General features: G+C 43.5%; 1 protein-coding gene across 19 annotated transcripts in view; it reads left to right on the top strand.

Moving 5' to 3' along the window:
• The window catches only part of LOC130181242 (neurexin-1a), a 248404-nt gene that overhangs the window by 93437 nt on the left and 139612 nt on the right, over nt 1-15355 (top strand). For all 19 annotated transcript variants that reach the window (XM_056395209.1, XM_056395225.1, XM_056395219.1 and 16 more), the window contains 3 exons: nt 1017-1178; nt 5933-6374; nt 11695-12078. In XM_056395209.1, coding sequence (XP_056251184.1) covers nt 1017-1178; nt 5933-6374; nt 11695-12078 — 988 coding nt within the window. The remainder of the gene's footprint in view (nt 1-1016; nt 1179-5932; nt 6375-11694; nt 12079-15355) is intronic.

Below are 15355 nucleotides of genomic sequence, written 5' to 3'. Positions count from 1 at the left end.
TGTAGACGTCATTTACAAAAAAAGGGAAATTGCGGTTGGTACTCTTCTGCTTACTTTTCGAATCCTTTTTAATTTCTTGGTTCATTCATTGGTTTCACCCTCTTTATTTCACTTGTTTCCTGTCCAATTCTGTTTGATCCACCTTTTTAGGAGCATCATTTCGAGCCTTTTGCATCAAGCTGTGGTTAATAATGAGGACCCTCTCCTGTCTGGCTGGCCTGATGCTCTTTGGCTCAGCCAGTTGTATCCCCATTCACTATGCATGGCATGCACTTTGACTACGTGTTGCAAATGTCACACTGCCCATTTGTCAACATGAATGTTACAGTTGAACTGTGTTTTGTCATTGGTGCTTCTCTGGTGCTTTCTTATTTCTCTTTGTGGTTTTGGAGTGTCTGTGAGCATTTGCATGCACCTGACACTATGGCAAGTGTCATGTAACTGATTCTATATCCCAATCAAGAATTTGGAAAAAAAAATTCTTTTTGTATGCTTGTAAACAAAAAGAAAAGACAAATGCATGCATGCTATTTTTTTTTTCTCTAACACCCTCAGTCATTTTCCTATACTAAAAGGTGACTGTTATTCATAGCATGTGCTCCCTCTCTAACCTAGTGGCACGTTCTGATTTCTTTTGTAGAACTGCTGGACGTACTAATATGGAATTAATAATTAAACTAACCTAGTTAACATTCTACTAACACCATTTTTGTGTCTGCTAAAGTACTTTTAAGTTGCAGTAGGGGCAATACTAACACTGTAGTATGGGCAGTTCACTAACTCTCTAACTAGAATAGCATTTCTTTGAAGACTTGCAGTCTTCCAACTAATCAAACTGGACAAAATAACAATAAACAAACAAGAAAAAAGACAATGAAAACAGACATGAAAATGGGTTTCAGAAAAAAGAACATATAGGGAAGTCTGTCATAGACAACAAGAAGAAAAGGCAATAATATTACAGTGTATAGGCTGTCTGAGTATAGTGTGTCCTTTCCCTGTGCTTTGTTGTCTAGGTAACAATATCCGTGGATGGGATTCTGACCACCACAGGATATACACAAGAAGACTACACCATGCTAGGCTCTGACGACTTTTTCTATGTTGGAGGGAGTCCTAGCACAGCTGACCTGCCTGGATCTCCAGTTAGCAACAACTTCATGGGCTGCCTCAAGGAGGTAAACACCACTTCTGTGTGCACTCTGAGGCTGGTGGGTGTACAGGATGTGACTGGCTTCACCTTAGGACTCCAAAACAGGCCCTTCCACCCACACACTGGCCCTGTCTCATCCTTTTTACATGTTGCTTTAGTTTGTTTTCACCTCTTTTTCCTCACACTCAAAACTTTATTTTGCCTCTACCACCCCCTCAGTGCACTCATAATGTTATGCACGCACACACACACACACACACACACACACACACACGTCGAGGTGCATGCTGTACCACGCAACCTCTCATGCAGAGCTCCGTCTTGGAGCGGAATTTACCACAGAGCTTCTCGCAGCTCTGTCAGGTGCACTTCAAAGAGGAGCAGTGATCCTGGGATCAGTCAGTTGGATTTTCATGAACAGTCACCCAGGTGACACACTTAACACCTCACTATTCTATGTCTTAGACTGCTTATCTAATGTCTGACCTTATTACTCTTATGTCTGATCATTGTCAGTAGAGGTATGCTACCCTCACCTCTTAAAAAAATAAAAATAAATAAAAAAAACAGTGCGCAGCCAAGTGCGGAAACGTACATCACTGTGTTGACATAGATCCTGTCAGGTGATGTATTGAATTCAGCACATTTTGTATCTTGGGTGCTTCATGGCGTAATGGGCCCTTTGAATCTGGCTCATGACTTACAGTATGTCATTTGTCACTCAGACCTTTAGGCGTGTGTGTATATAGTCTATACTTTATCCCTAGAGATGAGGCGGGGGGAGGAGAGGATGAGGTAATTTCTCCACCAGAGGGTCCATAAGTTATACCTTTCACTTTAAGCTGTACAGTCATATTTTTTATTTCTGTTGGTTAATAGGGAGTCTGACCTGCAGCATTTACCTTAAGAGTCTCCAGGGGATATACAAATATATCCACCAGGCAAATCTACAAAGCGCAAAAGGATCCATTCATTGATCTTTTAATTTCAAAAGCTCTCTCCCCTTTTTTCCCTCGTCGCTCTCCCTCGTAGCTCCTCTTGCTCCTTTGGTGTCCTACATTTTGTCTCTTCACCTCAAGCTTTCATCCTAAGTGAACCTCTAGGAGAGGTCTGAGACAGCTCTGCTTAATGAGCGGGCAGGGTGTGGACCACATGTCCACACACCATGTACAGCTCATTAGAGGTCTGGTTGTTAAGGAGGACCGTCTTAGTTAACTGCGTTTCTCCGAGGTGCTGCAGATGTGGTGACAACAGGAATGGGAGCACCCTAATCACGGACATCCGCCCCACTGAGCTGCCCTCGCCGCTCACGATCAGCCGAACGGCAGTGGCTGCTCTCACTATCCTGGGATCAATGTATTGAATCGCTCCAAAAGTTTGAAATATTGCGCAGAGCTGTGATGGTTCCTAGGAGACGGGAGATGCACAGAATTTTCCCTCTTTTATTTTCTCATGGGATTATTCAATATCCCTTATTAAGATTTACCAAACAAATGCAAATGTCAATACCAAATAAAAATTCAAGCCCATATACTGTTAAATCCATAGTTACGTTCATCTACTTGGCTTTTAGTTTATTTCTGACATTTTTGTTTTACCACATTAACAAGCTCTCTGCAGCACCTCATGCAGCCTGTTGAATTAAACACAAGCCCTCTCTCAGGTCAGCCTCTATGTATGTCGTGAAAACATATGAGCGGTGGTTTAACAGCATCTGCTCTGATTGATGGCCTGTTCCCAAGTGGCTTGTTGCAGTATTTGTGTGCAGATTCCAGTCTGAGTCGCCACGCCCGCCTGTTGGTGCTGACGGCAAAACAAACGGTGGTGCAGTAATAGCTCAGTTGTCACAGCCCTAGCTTGATGACAAATTAGTGCAGCACTACTAGTGCAACCAGTCGTAGCTCAGACCAAAGCGCCTTTGACTCTGAAAGGTGCCCTTTGTCTTGCCTATAAAGAATTGATTTGGGTTTATTGGCTGTATCTGTTGCACCTTCAGTCTACATGAGTAAAGCCCAGCAGGCAGAGATATCATCATTTAGTCCTATAGTCACTTTTACATTCCTTTTTTATTGCACTTCTATTTCTAAATAATCTGTAAAACATTCCATTAGCCTCTGTGTCACACTCGTACCGCACTGTACGTTTTTGTTTAAGGGAAGAAAATGATGTGAGAATAAAAGCTTGCCATTATCCGCTTCCTGTTTTCCTTGCAGTTAAATGCAGCCTGATAGAGTCGGTCACAAAGCAATACCTAATTCTGATGTGCCGCTGTGAGCTCCATCTACCTGAGCAGTTAGACACAGTAGATCTGAGTCGGTGATAAACATAATGCTCCATGCAAATGCAATCCCGTCGGATGTGTTCCCTTTTTTTCGGGTGAACGCTTAGCATGACAGCAAATAAAGAACATGACCAGTGTTTTCCACAGCTGTAACTCATTTGATGTGGCCCATTGAAAGCGATTTAGATTTACCCTCACAAATCTATTGTTATGTAAATACATATGCGTGCTGTAACAATAATGGGGCTATCTGTCACTTGATTATCTTATCTACCAATTAGTAGTGCTGGAGCGCTGTGGAAGAGAACACTGACTGTGCCTGGGCCTCCGGGGGGTTGTTGTAAAATATTAGTTGCTCCTTTATCCCTCTGCCTGGCGCACTGTTGACAGCTTTGTGTTCAAAGTCTGAGTTGTCCTTACAGTATTTGCTTTGCTACTTCATCTACAGATGATATTAGAGCACTTCTAGTGTGTGTGTGTGTGTGTGTGTTTGGGTGGTGAGGTAGTTTTCTAAATATCATGACCACACCACTGATGTTTTAATTAAAAAGTGTTGACATTTACCAAAACGTTAATTAGTTTCTCATGTGGAAATTGGATGCAACTAGACAGCGAGATGCAAACCATTCCAGCTGCACTTACACCAGATACGCTTTCACTGTAGAGATTGGATAATGACGAGGTTATGGCTGTCTGTAATTTTTGTAAGATTGCTGCCAATTACAGTAGCAGTCCTGTTTGGTTTCTACAGCGTGGCATTCACCGCTTCCCTACACTCACTGTAGCTACTTCTATGACTTGATCAATATTATTCAGATATAATTCAGGAGCAGCTTTCTACAGTGTGTAGAAGAGAATTTAATATGCCTCTTTTACTGTCTGTGTATAAAACTCACGGAGTTTACAATAATGAGACAAAATAGTGAATAAAAATGACCAGGGTGTCAAATTGGTCAGTTAATACTCGCACTGTACCATATTATAATGATCCTAATCCATTGTTAATTGGCAGTTTAATGACATTCTGACACAGTTTTGTAAAGGGCTGCCACTGTGTGTCACTTCTGCACCTGAGCTCTACAGCACTTGGCACCTCAAAGGTCAACGCACTAATGCACTTCATTTAGTGAAGCCTGTCTGGTCTACACTGTCTGAGAATATGAACTGGCACTGATATGAGGGTTTCTGCATAAAAAAATGTCGACTTTACATTTCATCAATATCAAAAAAAAAAAAAAAAAAAAAGATGTATAGTATACTGAATGTTGCAGTGCCTATGTGAAGTCTCATGCACTCGTTTTCTAATTTGCTTTAGAGAGGCATATTCATCGTCTGCCCACTTTTATTCTAATCACAGGCTCCAACAGGGGCCTTAATCAGCGTTTTACTCCACACCTGCAATCAAGGCGGCAGTTTAGATTTATCACTCGCCATCTCTCTTTTCACAAACCATCCCAAGAGAGGCCACCTGATGCAATCATTCTCCCCCCACCATTATCACTATTGCCGCTTAAATTCAGACTGTCTTCTCCTCCTTTAGCTGACCATAGAGCTAAATGTCAATAATGTATGTCTAGACTATTCACACTTCACCCAGCCCGAGGACAGAAGGCCTCACATAGGGAGACACTGGAAAGACAAAAGTACGCAATTGTGCTGGACCATTTTATTGACAATAACTGTGCAACGTCTCAATCAATCAGATCTTCTTCAGGCAAAAAAAAACATGTTACCAAATTTTGCATTGTGTAATTGGGTCTCTCAACAACGATGACAATCTGAAACAGGTGCCCCAGGCAGACAAATATGCATCTTCAGGCAAACCAGGAGCTCATCAACCACAGGTTTCAACATTTAGAAAGTGATATCATCGACCACCTCTCAAATGAATGGGGGGAAAAAAAAAATGATGCAGTGTGGCAGAGACTACCGAGAGTTGAGCTGTGCAAAACCCAGCTCATGAAACGCTCTCCTGAGGGGTTGAAAACGCCACATGTGTAAGTTTATTGGGGGGGGGCAGGCAGGCGGGCAAAGCACCCCGGCGTAATTCAGACCTGGAGCCTCACTGACCCAAGGCAATTGAGAAGCCAAGAGCATTGACCAATAGGGCTTTAACTGGTGGTTTAATTTATGGTTGTACGCTTGGCTGGGCTCAGACAACCTCTGACAGAGCACACTGCCAAGATGTGATTCAGTCTTGGACCACGGGGGACAGTTTTGTTGTGTCTGCACCGAAATGTGTTTTGATGATCCACTTTTCATCCTATTCCTGAGTGATGAAGTGCCAGAGTTTGGGAAAGTTTTTTTTTTTTTTTTTTTTCCTCTCCCTGTGGTTTGTCACTGCATCTGAGGTTAACATGATACAGCAGTCTCAATCTGAATATGAAAGGTTTTTCATAGAACATTTACATTCTGCGCCCAGCAGTAAATGTCAGTCAGTCTTATGCTGCTTTGTGTATGGCGTTAGAATTGACTCTCTTTCTCAACTCCCGATTCAGGTTGTGTACAAAAACAATGACGTGAGACTCGAGCTGTCCAGGCTGGCCAGGCAGGGTGATCCCAAGATGAAGATCCATGGTACTGTGGCCTTCAAGTGTGAGAACGTGGCCACTCTGGACCCCATCACATTCGAGACGCCAGAGTCTTATATCATGCTCAACAAGTGGAACGCCAAGAAGACGGGCTCCATCTCCTTTGACTTCCGCACCACAGAGCCCAACGGCCTTCTCCTCTTCAGCCATGGCAAGCCCAAGCAGCAGCCGAAGGATTCAAAGAGTCCCCAGACTCTCAAGGTGGACTTCTTTGCCATTGAGATGCTGGATGGCCATCTGTACCTGCTGCTGGACATGGGCTCAGGAACCACAAAGACCAAGGCGGTCAATAAGAAAGTCAATGATGGCGAGTGGTACCATGTGGACTTCCAGCGAGATGGCAGATCAGGTAACTTTCACTCACAATCTTTACACAAAGAACACGGAGCAGCGTGGGCTCTTGTTACATCTACGGTGGCCCTGAGAGTTCAGCACAGCGCAATTTAAGGAAACACATGCAAATAGACAAAATACGAGCGAGTGAAAAAAACATTTTCACCAATTCGACAGCATATATGCATGTGGTTTCTTTAGATGCGCTCTCTTAGGCTCACAGGGCCACTGCATTCATAAATATTTGCCTGTTTGTTATTAGGATGAAGACTAGTCTGTAGCCTGAATGATTATCATAGAATGCATATATACAATGCAACATTAAGCAGAGGCGAGGAGGAACTCTGCTGTGCACTATGGAGATAAATTATTTATCTGCAGCAAAAATACTACCGTAGGGTTACAGGTAACTTTTCTGTGAAGGAAATGGGCTGTAAATGCTTATAGCTAGCCAGGAGGCTTTGATGCTAGTAACTGAACTTCAGATAGCGGTACCTATGTGTCATGTGTCGGGATTCCAGACACATATTTTCCACAAAATAACTTTGCCCCGTCTCTCCCATTGTGTCCTCGGAGCCCCGGGTCGCTCTGCTCTGGTCCCCGTTGATTTGCTTATCTAAGCAGCAATTTGTTAGTGTGTGCTTAGAGCCAAGGCCCTGCAATGTCATGCTGCAAATTAGATATACCCCTTGACCATGTTTTCCACTCCATCTCAAGAAGTGGAAATTAGATTAACTGTTTCATTACCCCCCAAAGCAAGCACTGGGTTGTGGGCTAAATTGAGCTATGCACACTGTTAAAATAGCAATAAAGCCCATGGTTGAGGTGGCTGAATACAGTCCTATACAGTAATAAATAGCACTGAGTGGCTTCTGCTCGACAAAAGTGTGGCGGAATAGAAGCTGTGGGTGACTTCTCAAATAACATAAATGTACAACATTTAGTTATGCTAGACCAAACTGTAAGAAATGCTGTTTTGCTAAATATCACCGTGTTCATTATCTGTCTTGTAACCTCCCATCATCCACCCCCACACACTTACTGTACACACACTACACACATGCGCGCGCACACACACACAAGCTATCGAATATCTTTTTGTGTTAGTCGAGCTCTCTCCACTCGCTCTTCTCGCTGTCTACCCTGCCTAAGTTTCCATGGAAACAGGAGGTGGTCTCTCCCAGGACTGAGACAGTTACTGCACAGTGCTGTGCTGAGCTCTGCACTAATGACATTTCCGAATAACTTTTCCTCCTCTCCTCAAGTCTAAGGCATCAACACTTACGTACTGGAGTGTAAAGGGGACATACAAAGGTCCCTGCGATGTGATGACTGCAATATGATGTGAGAGGAGTAACAAAATGGCAAGACACAGTGCTCTCTGTTTCACGTACACACACACACACACACACACACACACACACACTGCTTCAAATTACAGAAAAATTTTCAAATTTACCAGCACTATTTTATCTTTGCTCGCCCTTCCAATTGGAGCCAATTAAATCCTACAAGTATGCAGGTCTACTAAGTCTAACATCTTGCATCCTGAGATTTCCATGAACTGCACAAAGCACTATTGTTTGCAGTGTGTAATGATGTGTACACTGCACCTCAAATGGAAGCAATGGAATTTTTGCAGTTCCTTTTGTACTGAATAGGCCTCATGTGATTTCCATCCCCACAGGATACATGTAATTTTAATGGTGCATTAAATAGCAGATTTGTGCAAACAGAGTGATATAAAAACTTTCAGGATCGCTTTTCTAAATGCGGCTTTTTATATTTATTTTCTCCATAAATTATTGACAGATATTGATATTTGGATAAAAGCTGTGGCATGCTGTTAATAATTGAACATAATAAATACCCGTCAACTTATTATTCAGTAGAGTTCCTTCTATGACATAATGCTAGCCTGACTCATGTCGGGTATTATACACCCATATGATTTTTTTTCTTATACATTTTAATATTTTCTAGACTTGAGGTCATTTTAAAACATGAGAAAAGAATTCAGCAGTCCCCCGAGAGCATGAGTCATGAAACATATGGTAAACTCTGTTCTTCATCTGTGTGTCAGATGTTTTATTAATGCACACCACCAAGCGCATCACTCAAAACAAAAGTGCAACACAACAGACGTAATTAACTGCAGCCGGGTCCTCCATGTGCGGCACTTCCTGCAGCCGTGACGATGGCGGATAACGATCCCTGCCCTGTTTAGTTTAGCCGGCTCTTCCCGCAGGAAGCGAGCCTGTAAATGGACTCTCGCTCTCAGACAGCATCTTCTAACCTCAAAGCATTAGAGTCGCTATGAGACACTCCGCTTTTAAGTGAGGGCCTCTGTGCTGGGAGTGCCGTGGGTCACTCATCAGAGACATTACATGGACATTGCTCTGTTGTAGCCCCCCACTTCCTGCCTGGGCAAACGCGCACTACTACTTCAACACACACGAGCGCGGACACACGTGTACGGTACACAACCAGAGCCATGCACGTACACACACGTATAGACAACACATCCCCCCCCATCCTCACAGCCTACTCTCAAGCTTCTCTCTCTACAGAGAATCCAATCACATAGAGAGATTTGGCCGTATCGCCCTAACTGGATTGTAGTAATCCCCTGTCTAACATGTTTTGGGGATGTGTGAGTAGGGTTAGGGGACATCATGCCAAGTTGAGCCTGGCTGCTGATGCAGAAAGTGTGAGAGAGATCTGAGCTGTCACTTGGACCCCTGCCTTCAGGTTTGATGATGGAGTACCACTTACAGGTCAGCCCGTGCAGAGAGATGGAGAGTGAGAGAGAAACGCGGTCAAAGTGTTTTAAAGTTTGCTGGAATGCTGCTCCTCCTCATCATCATCATTATTCATCCTCATTTATTGCCTGCATCATCGCTTTGATCACCTCTCCTCTACTGTACATCCTGTACTTGATTCTCAAGATATTATTTGCTGCTGTGTTCCCTCATCTGCTTTCTTATCTGTCATCGTATACCACTCCCTCATCCTCTTTCCAGACATCTTTATCTCCATGTTCCCATCTTGTTCTGCATCCATCTCCTCCTCTTTTATGCTCGGTAGCATTCGCAGAGACACATCCCCTTCCCCTTTTGGCTATGACTAATGTTCCAAACATAGGCAGTCCTGCAGTGTGTGTATGTGTATTATGTTTCCCATGCTGCGAGCTTGGTGATGGCACATGTCCCCATGGGATTGTATAGTGCCTTTTGACTTAACATAGCTTGACTGTGTTTACACACTTCCTTACGGGACTTTGACAAGTGAGCAGAGCACTCCAAGCAGATGCCTGAGAGATGCTGACATCCTTCTCTTGTCTTGCACTTACATCAATTTAGACAGACATGCTTACTGTATGCTTCCTTGTTTGCTGTTTATGACTGACTTAAGTATAGATAGCGTGAGAAGAAGCCATTAGATAATAACTCCTGAAGTATTTACTTTGTGAATGTATAATGTATTCGTGAATGTATTCAAAAAAGCAATTTACTTCACACTATAGCTTCTACCTGTCATATGCCTGAGACCTGACAGTGAATGTTTTTGCATTTACACATAACCCGGAGTGTAGATATTTCCACCATGGTTCATGCTGACCATCATTCTGCAGCCCGAGCACCTGCTCTACTCCGAGAAAAGTTTCCTCGCTAATGAGTTTGATGTAGCGAGCTCGTTAGCTCTAACCTGAAGGGAGCTGTTCTGGCTGCGTGACGGGTGGCCCTTGCCAAGTGTGCAAAGCTTGGAAGTCACAACAGCTGTGGCTGGAGAGAGCAGGGGCAGTGGGTGGCGGCAGGAAAGTGCTGGAACAGATGCCTGGGGCCAAGACCCGGAGAAAAGAGCTGGAACATGTTAGTGGGACCAGGTTAATCATTGTGCACTCGGTCCTTAGCTGTCTCTCTCAGGCGCTTTTTGCGAGAAGGCTGGCTCACCTTGGCAATAAGACGCATACATAGCCAAGATTATTTTTAGCTTATAGACTTATTTCGGTGTCTTTTTTTTTCTTTTGTGGCAGCCTCTCTTTTTAGATTTAACAGATAAAAGTAAGAAAAGTAAAGCAAAACACAAAGAAACTGTGCTTTGATTGGAAAAAAAGATATACAGATATTTATCATAAGTATAATTAATTATGATATGTACATTCATGCATGCTAATGGTAGCTGTAATGAAATGTGAAAGGCCCCATTTAATGTCTAATGTGTCTCCTGCAGCCCTGCTGGAAATTCATGTGTGGCTCAGGGCTTGTTTCCCAACATAAACACTTTGACTAGAAAAGTAACTTAAAAGCTGCACTCCTCTTCCACATACAAGCCAGTCAGGAGGCTGCCATTTAGCCCTAGGCAACCAGCTAATAGCTCCTTCATATCTACCATGGCATGCATCTGCCACTCAAAATGCAAATTATGATTTTATGGCAATTTAACTTTTTTTAGCACCCTTAGCCTGCCATTTCTCCGCCGCTCTCCCCAGGCGGTGGCCTGCGCGGCTCCTTGGCGAGCACAGTGTATAGATTACTGGACCAGGATGCGGGCAGTGGACGCAGCCGCCATTAATTAAAGATCCACAATGGCTCCTGCACTGAGAGTAACAGATCCATATACAAATTAATCACCCAGTCTGAGTCCCACAGTAAGGCTTTCCTTTTCCACAGCTTTACAGTCCAGTCATGTCCGCTGTTGTTTACCGTGCTCCAGATCGAGAATTAAACCTGAATGAGAGCGATAAATCATGGTGGGGAAACACACAAACTCTCATTGCAGGTTTATGTGTTGGAGAGGCAAACAGAAGGAGAGACAGGGTGAAAAAAAAACAGCCTGCAGTCCGTTAATCAAGTTCAAAAAGATGGCTGCAATGTTTTTTTTGTTTTTGTTTTGTTGTTATTGTTGTTGTTGTTTTTTTTGTTTGGTGGCTGAAATGATAGAGGGGGCAATGATTTTTCTTTCCCCATCTTTTCTTTTTTATGACCATGCACTGCTTTATAGATAAAGGAGATTTATGTTGGGAAATCCAAGGAAAATGGAGAGGATACTCTTAGGATCCCAGATTAGGCTGCTAATAGACTAGCTGTCCTGTGATTAATGTGTCTTATCAACACTCATCAGTCATTGTAAATGAAGAAAATCCTGACCCTGTCCAGATGGATAAAAGTAATTAGGCTAATTTCTTCATCAAACCATCTTTAAACGGGTCTTCTCTGCATGTTTGCGTTTCTGCAGGGAAGATAGTGTCTTATGGCATCTACAGTCATCAATAGGTTTCCTCTTAGTTCAAAAAAGAAAAGATAAACTTTTCCCACTGTGTCTTATTTTTTCAGGTACCATCTCTATCAACACCCTCCGTACTGCCTACACAGCCCCTGGAGAAAGTGAGATCCTAGACTTGGATGACAATCTCTACCTCGGGGGTCTGCCAGAGAACAAAATGGGACTGGTGTTCCCCACTGAGGTGTGGACAGCACTGCTCAACTACGGCTACGTGGGCTGCATCCGGGATCTATTCATTGACGGACAGAGTAAGGATGTCCGGCGCCTGGCCGAGATCCAGAAGGCTGCCGGGGTGAAGCCCTCGTGCTCCAAGGAGCCTCCAAAACAGTGTCTGAGCAACCCCTGCCAGAACAATGGGATCTGTAGAGAGGGCTGGAACCGCTATGTGTGCGACTGCTCTGGGACTGGATACCTGGGGCGCTCCTGCGAAAGAGGTAGGACTTTGTTTTTGTCTCATTTTGTCTAGCCAGCTGTTTCGAAGCGCACCATTTCTGTCTGGTAGGCATAATCTGTGTGTGTGTGTGTGTGTGTGTGTGTGTGTTTGAAATGTTGACGCTGATGCTGCACAGTGACACACTTCTTCCGCACCGTGCATTGTCCTCTGAGAAAGGCATGCGACCACAGAAGTGTGAATATAACTGACATCAAAGACAAGCAGAAGCAGAATGGGTTTTAATTATATCCGCTATAGATTTAGTATTCGTTGTCTGAAATGGACCTCCTTCCAAGTTCAGCATCACCAGACAACAACCTGCAGGTTTTTTTTGTTTGTTTTTTGTTTTTTTTGATCTGGGCTGATGGTTGAACATCAGCAGCAAACTGAAAGTAATGTAAGACAGGAAAGGAAAGTGTTACATGTGGAGAGGCAGACAGACAGACAGACAGACAGACAGACAGAATGAGTCAGAGTGAGCAAGGTGTTGACTGGCTGATGTTTAGACCATGCTGAGTGGCAGGTGACTGATGCACCACTGAGAAGCTCCTGGTCACGTCCGCCATACACACGAGCCTGTAAATTGGCTGTCTTCTGCTAACCATTTGGCTCATCAAACCACTCGCTCATGACCAGACCTGGTGCGGAATACTTATCCCTCTCTCCTCCACAGAAGAGAAATAGGAGGAGTGAGTGTCACACAGTTGAACTCTGAGAGCTCCATGTCTTAGCTGAAGCACACCTGAGTCTGAGTATCACAGCTTTTTCTTCTCAAAATTCCTCTGCAGTGTTTGTTCTAACTTATGACTTGATAAATAAACCAATATCTGTGTATGTGTTTACGTATTGTAAGAGCTGCAGTTGTGTGAAGTTAGACCGTCTTGCTAACCTGGCCTTAACACTCCACTGCAGATCCTTTTTATTGTATTTATATTTTTTTGTTACTGTATGTGTAATGATGTAGCTGAGAGAAAAAAAAGCAGCCATAAGGACATTTCTTTGCTTACAAATGCAAAGCTCAGCGTGGACTCGCTTTTCTTGCCTCTTCAGCATTGGCTTGTTGGCCTGGTGATGAAGGATTGCCCTTTGACCCCTTTGATTGAACACTAGCCCGATTAAAACAGCAAACAGCTGTGCGAGGACGCCAAATCCTTCACTTGCTCATACGTTCTGCACCGAGGCAATTATTTTTAAATTGGCTTATTTTCAGACTGATTGGATAAATATGTTATAAAATGTATAGGTCTTACGCCAAAGAGATTAGTGACATGAACTCATATTAACAGCCCAGGATTTGGGAATAATGAAAATCATTTGAAGGTCTGAAAATACAGTTCAAATGATTTTTGAATAATCTCAGATGAGTGGCCTAATGATATTTTTTTTATTCATGAATTAAGTGCATATTCACTGTATGTAAAGCTGCTGTATACTGTGAATTTATAATGAATATGATATCAACACAAAAATGTCCCTCGGCCAATGTTTACAATACATATATTACTATGTATTTGTCTTGTGCTTCTGAAGGGGTGAAGGTTTCATGCCGCAGCAGTATGTGCAGAATTTACATCATGAAATCTCGACGGAGCGAGAGAAGCAAATGAGCGAAAACAATTAACATATGCATACTCAAGGCAAATGTCAAAAAAGAGCCCAAGCATGTGACACCGTTATCACAGTGTGATGCATCTGCGCAGGAACGACAGCCGGAACAGGTTTTCGTCGGGTGGGGGGGGAGAGAAAAGGGAACTCTAGTTGGAATGTAACACCTCCCACGCAGTTACATGTGTCAGCTCTACATGTGCTTAAGTCATTCACCCTATAAAATGCAGTTAGCTGAAATACCCTGGTTTATGGGATGCGGACTACGTCTGGCTGATGACACGCTAAAGACACGGCTTGATGCTTGATCGAAGATCTGCCGAGTCGAACGGAAGCAAAATAACACGGATGCACGTGATACCCGGAAGATGTTGCGTTTCCTGTTTACTGCGGCTGATTCAGTCGTGAATGTCTGATCGCGTGTGACCTGTCGTGTAACTGCAGAAATGTAGTTAATGCGAAGACAGGAAATTAATATTCGAGCTAAAAGAGTACACGAAAGAGAGAATCTAAATCTCCTCCATCTCTGATGAATGTGTCAGTTAGGCTGCTCTGATTTTTCCGCATGTGCATTTCCATTCTAGCTAATGAGTTGACAGGAATTAGGGCATAGTACATGAGGGAGGTTTAGTGGGCACAGATCGTTTCACTACAGGAAGAGATTTACTTATCCAGAGAGTGCTCTGGAAATTTAAAACGACATAATCCACTCTGACTTATTCTGAAAACAACAGCAGAAAAAAAAAATCTGCATCTCTGCGTTTGAATCAACTGCGTGTTACAGAGGGTCTCCACCACCATGACCCTCCTCTCCTCTTCCTCCTCACACCCGAGCGTCTCCTGCCATCTCGGCTGCTCTGTCCAAATCCAAACTCTCTTCTTTTTTTTTTTTTTTAATTTTATCTGGCTGTCTCTGCTTTGTGTATGAGACTGGCATCGACAGGAGTGTGAGTGGGAGCAGTGGTATGGAGGATGGGGCCCGGCGTGCTGCCAGCTGTTTTGATGGCTCCAGATTGCCTCTGCGCTGGTAGGATGAAGCAGGCACCAGCAGGCCGAGGAGCTGTCAAAAGAATTACCCCAGCTCTCACTTATCCATGCATGGTGTACCACCCGGTGGCAAAATATAGCTACTGCATATGGCGGAGGAGGAGGAGGACAACGAGTGGAAGGAACAGGAGGTGGAGATTCGGAAGAGAACCATGGAGCTATTCGCCCTATTTTGAGAGATTTTAATTAAGCAGACAAAGCAATTTTCCCCCTTGCATCCCAAATGTCTTCCCCTTCATTGTTCCTCCAGTTGCTAATTAGCCCAAATATTAGTCTTGCAAGTGTGAGGCTAAGGCAGCGTCTCCCAGATGGTGCAGTAGGTGCGTTGCAGCACATGCACATATTCCCAAATGAGATATGACGTGCTGGATTCCAACACTGACGGCACCTGCATGAATTCACATGGACGGCGGTTACACATACCTGCGATGAATAAAGATAAAGGGCGGAACATCAATATATAGATCAACACACAAATTTGCTCACATGTGCCTGACTCTCTCACACACACACACACACACAACTTTCTGATGTGAGCACACATTTTTTTTTTTTTTTTTTTTTTGAAGGCATGAATCCATAATACTGCAATATATTATTCCCACCATCCACATTAGGTGCAGGAT

Source organism: Seriola aureovittata, chromosome 14, assembly GCF_021018895.1.
Source record: "Seriola aureovittata isolate HTS-2021-v1 ecotype China chromosome 14, ASM2101889v1, whole genome shotgun sequence".
Lineage (NCBI taxonomy): Eukaryota > Metazoa > Chordata > Actinopteri > Carangiformes > Carangidae > Seriola > Seriola aureovittata.
This window is presented reverse-complemented; position numbering and strand designations above follow the sequence as displayed.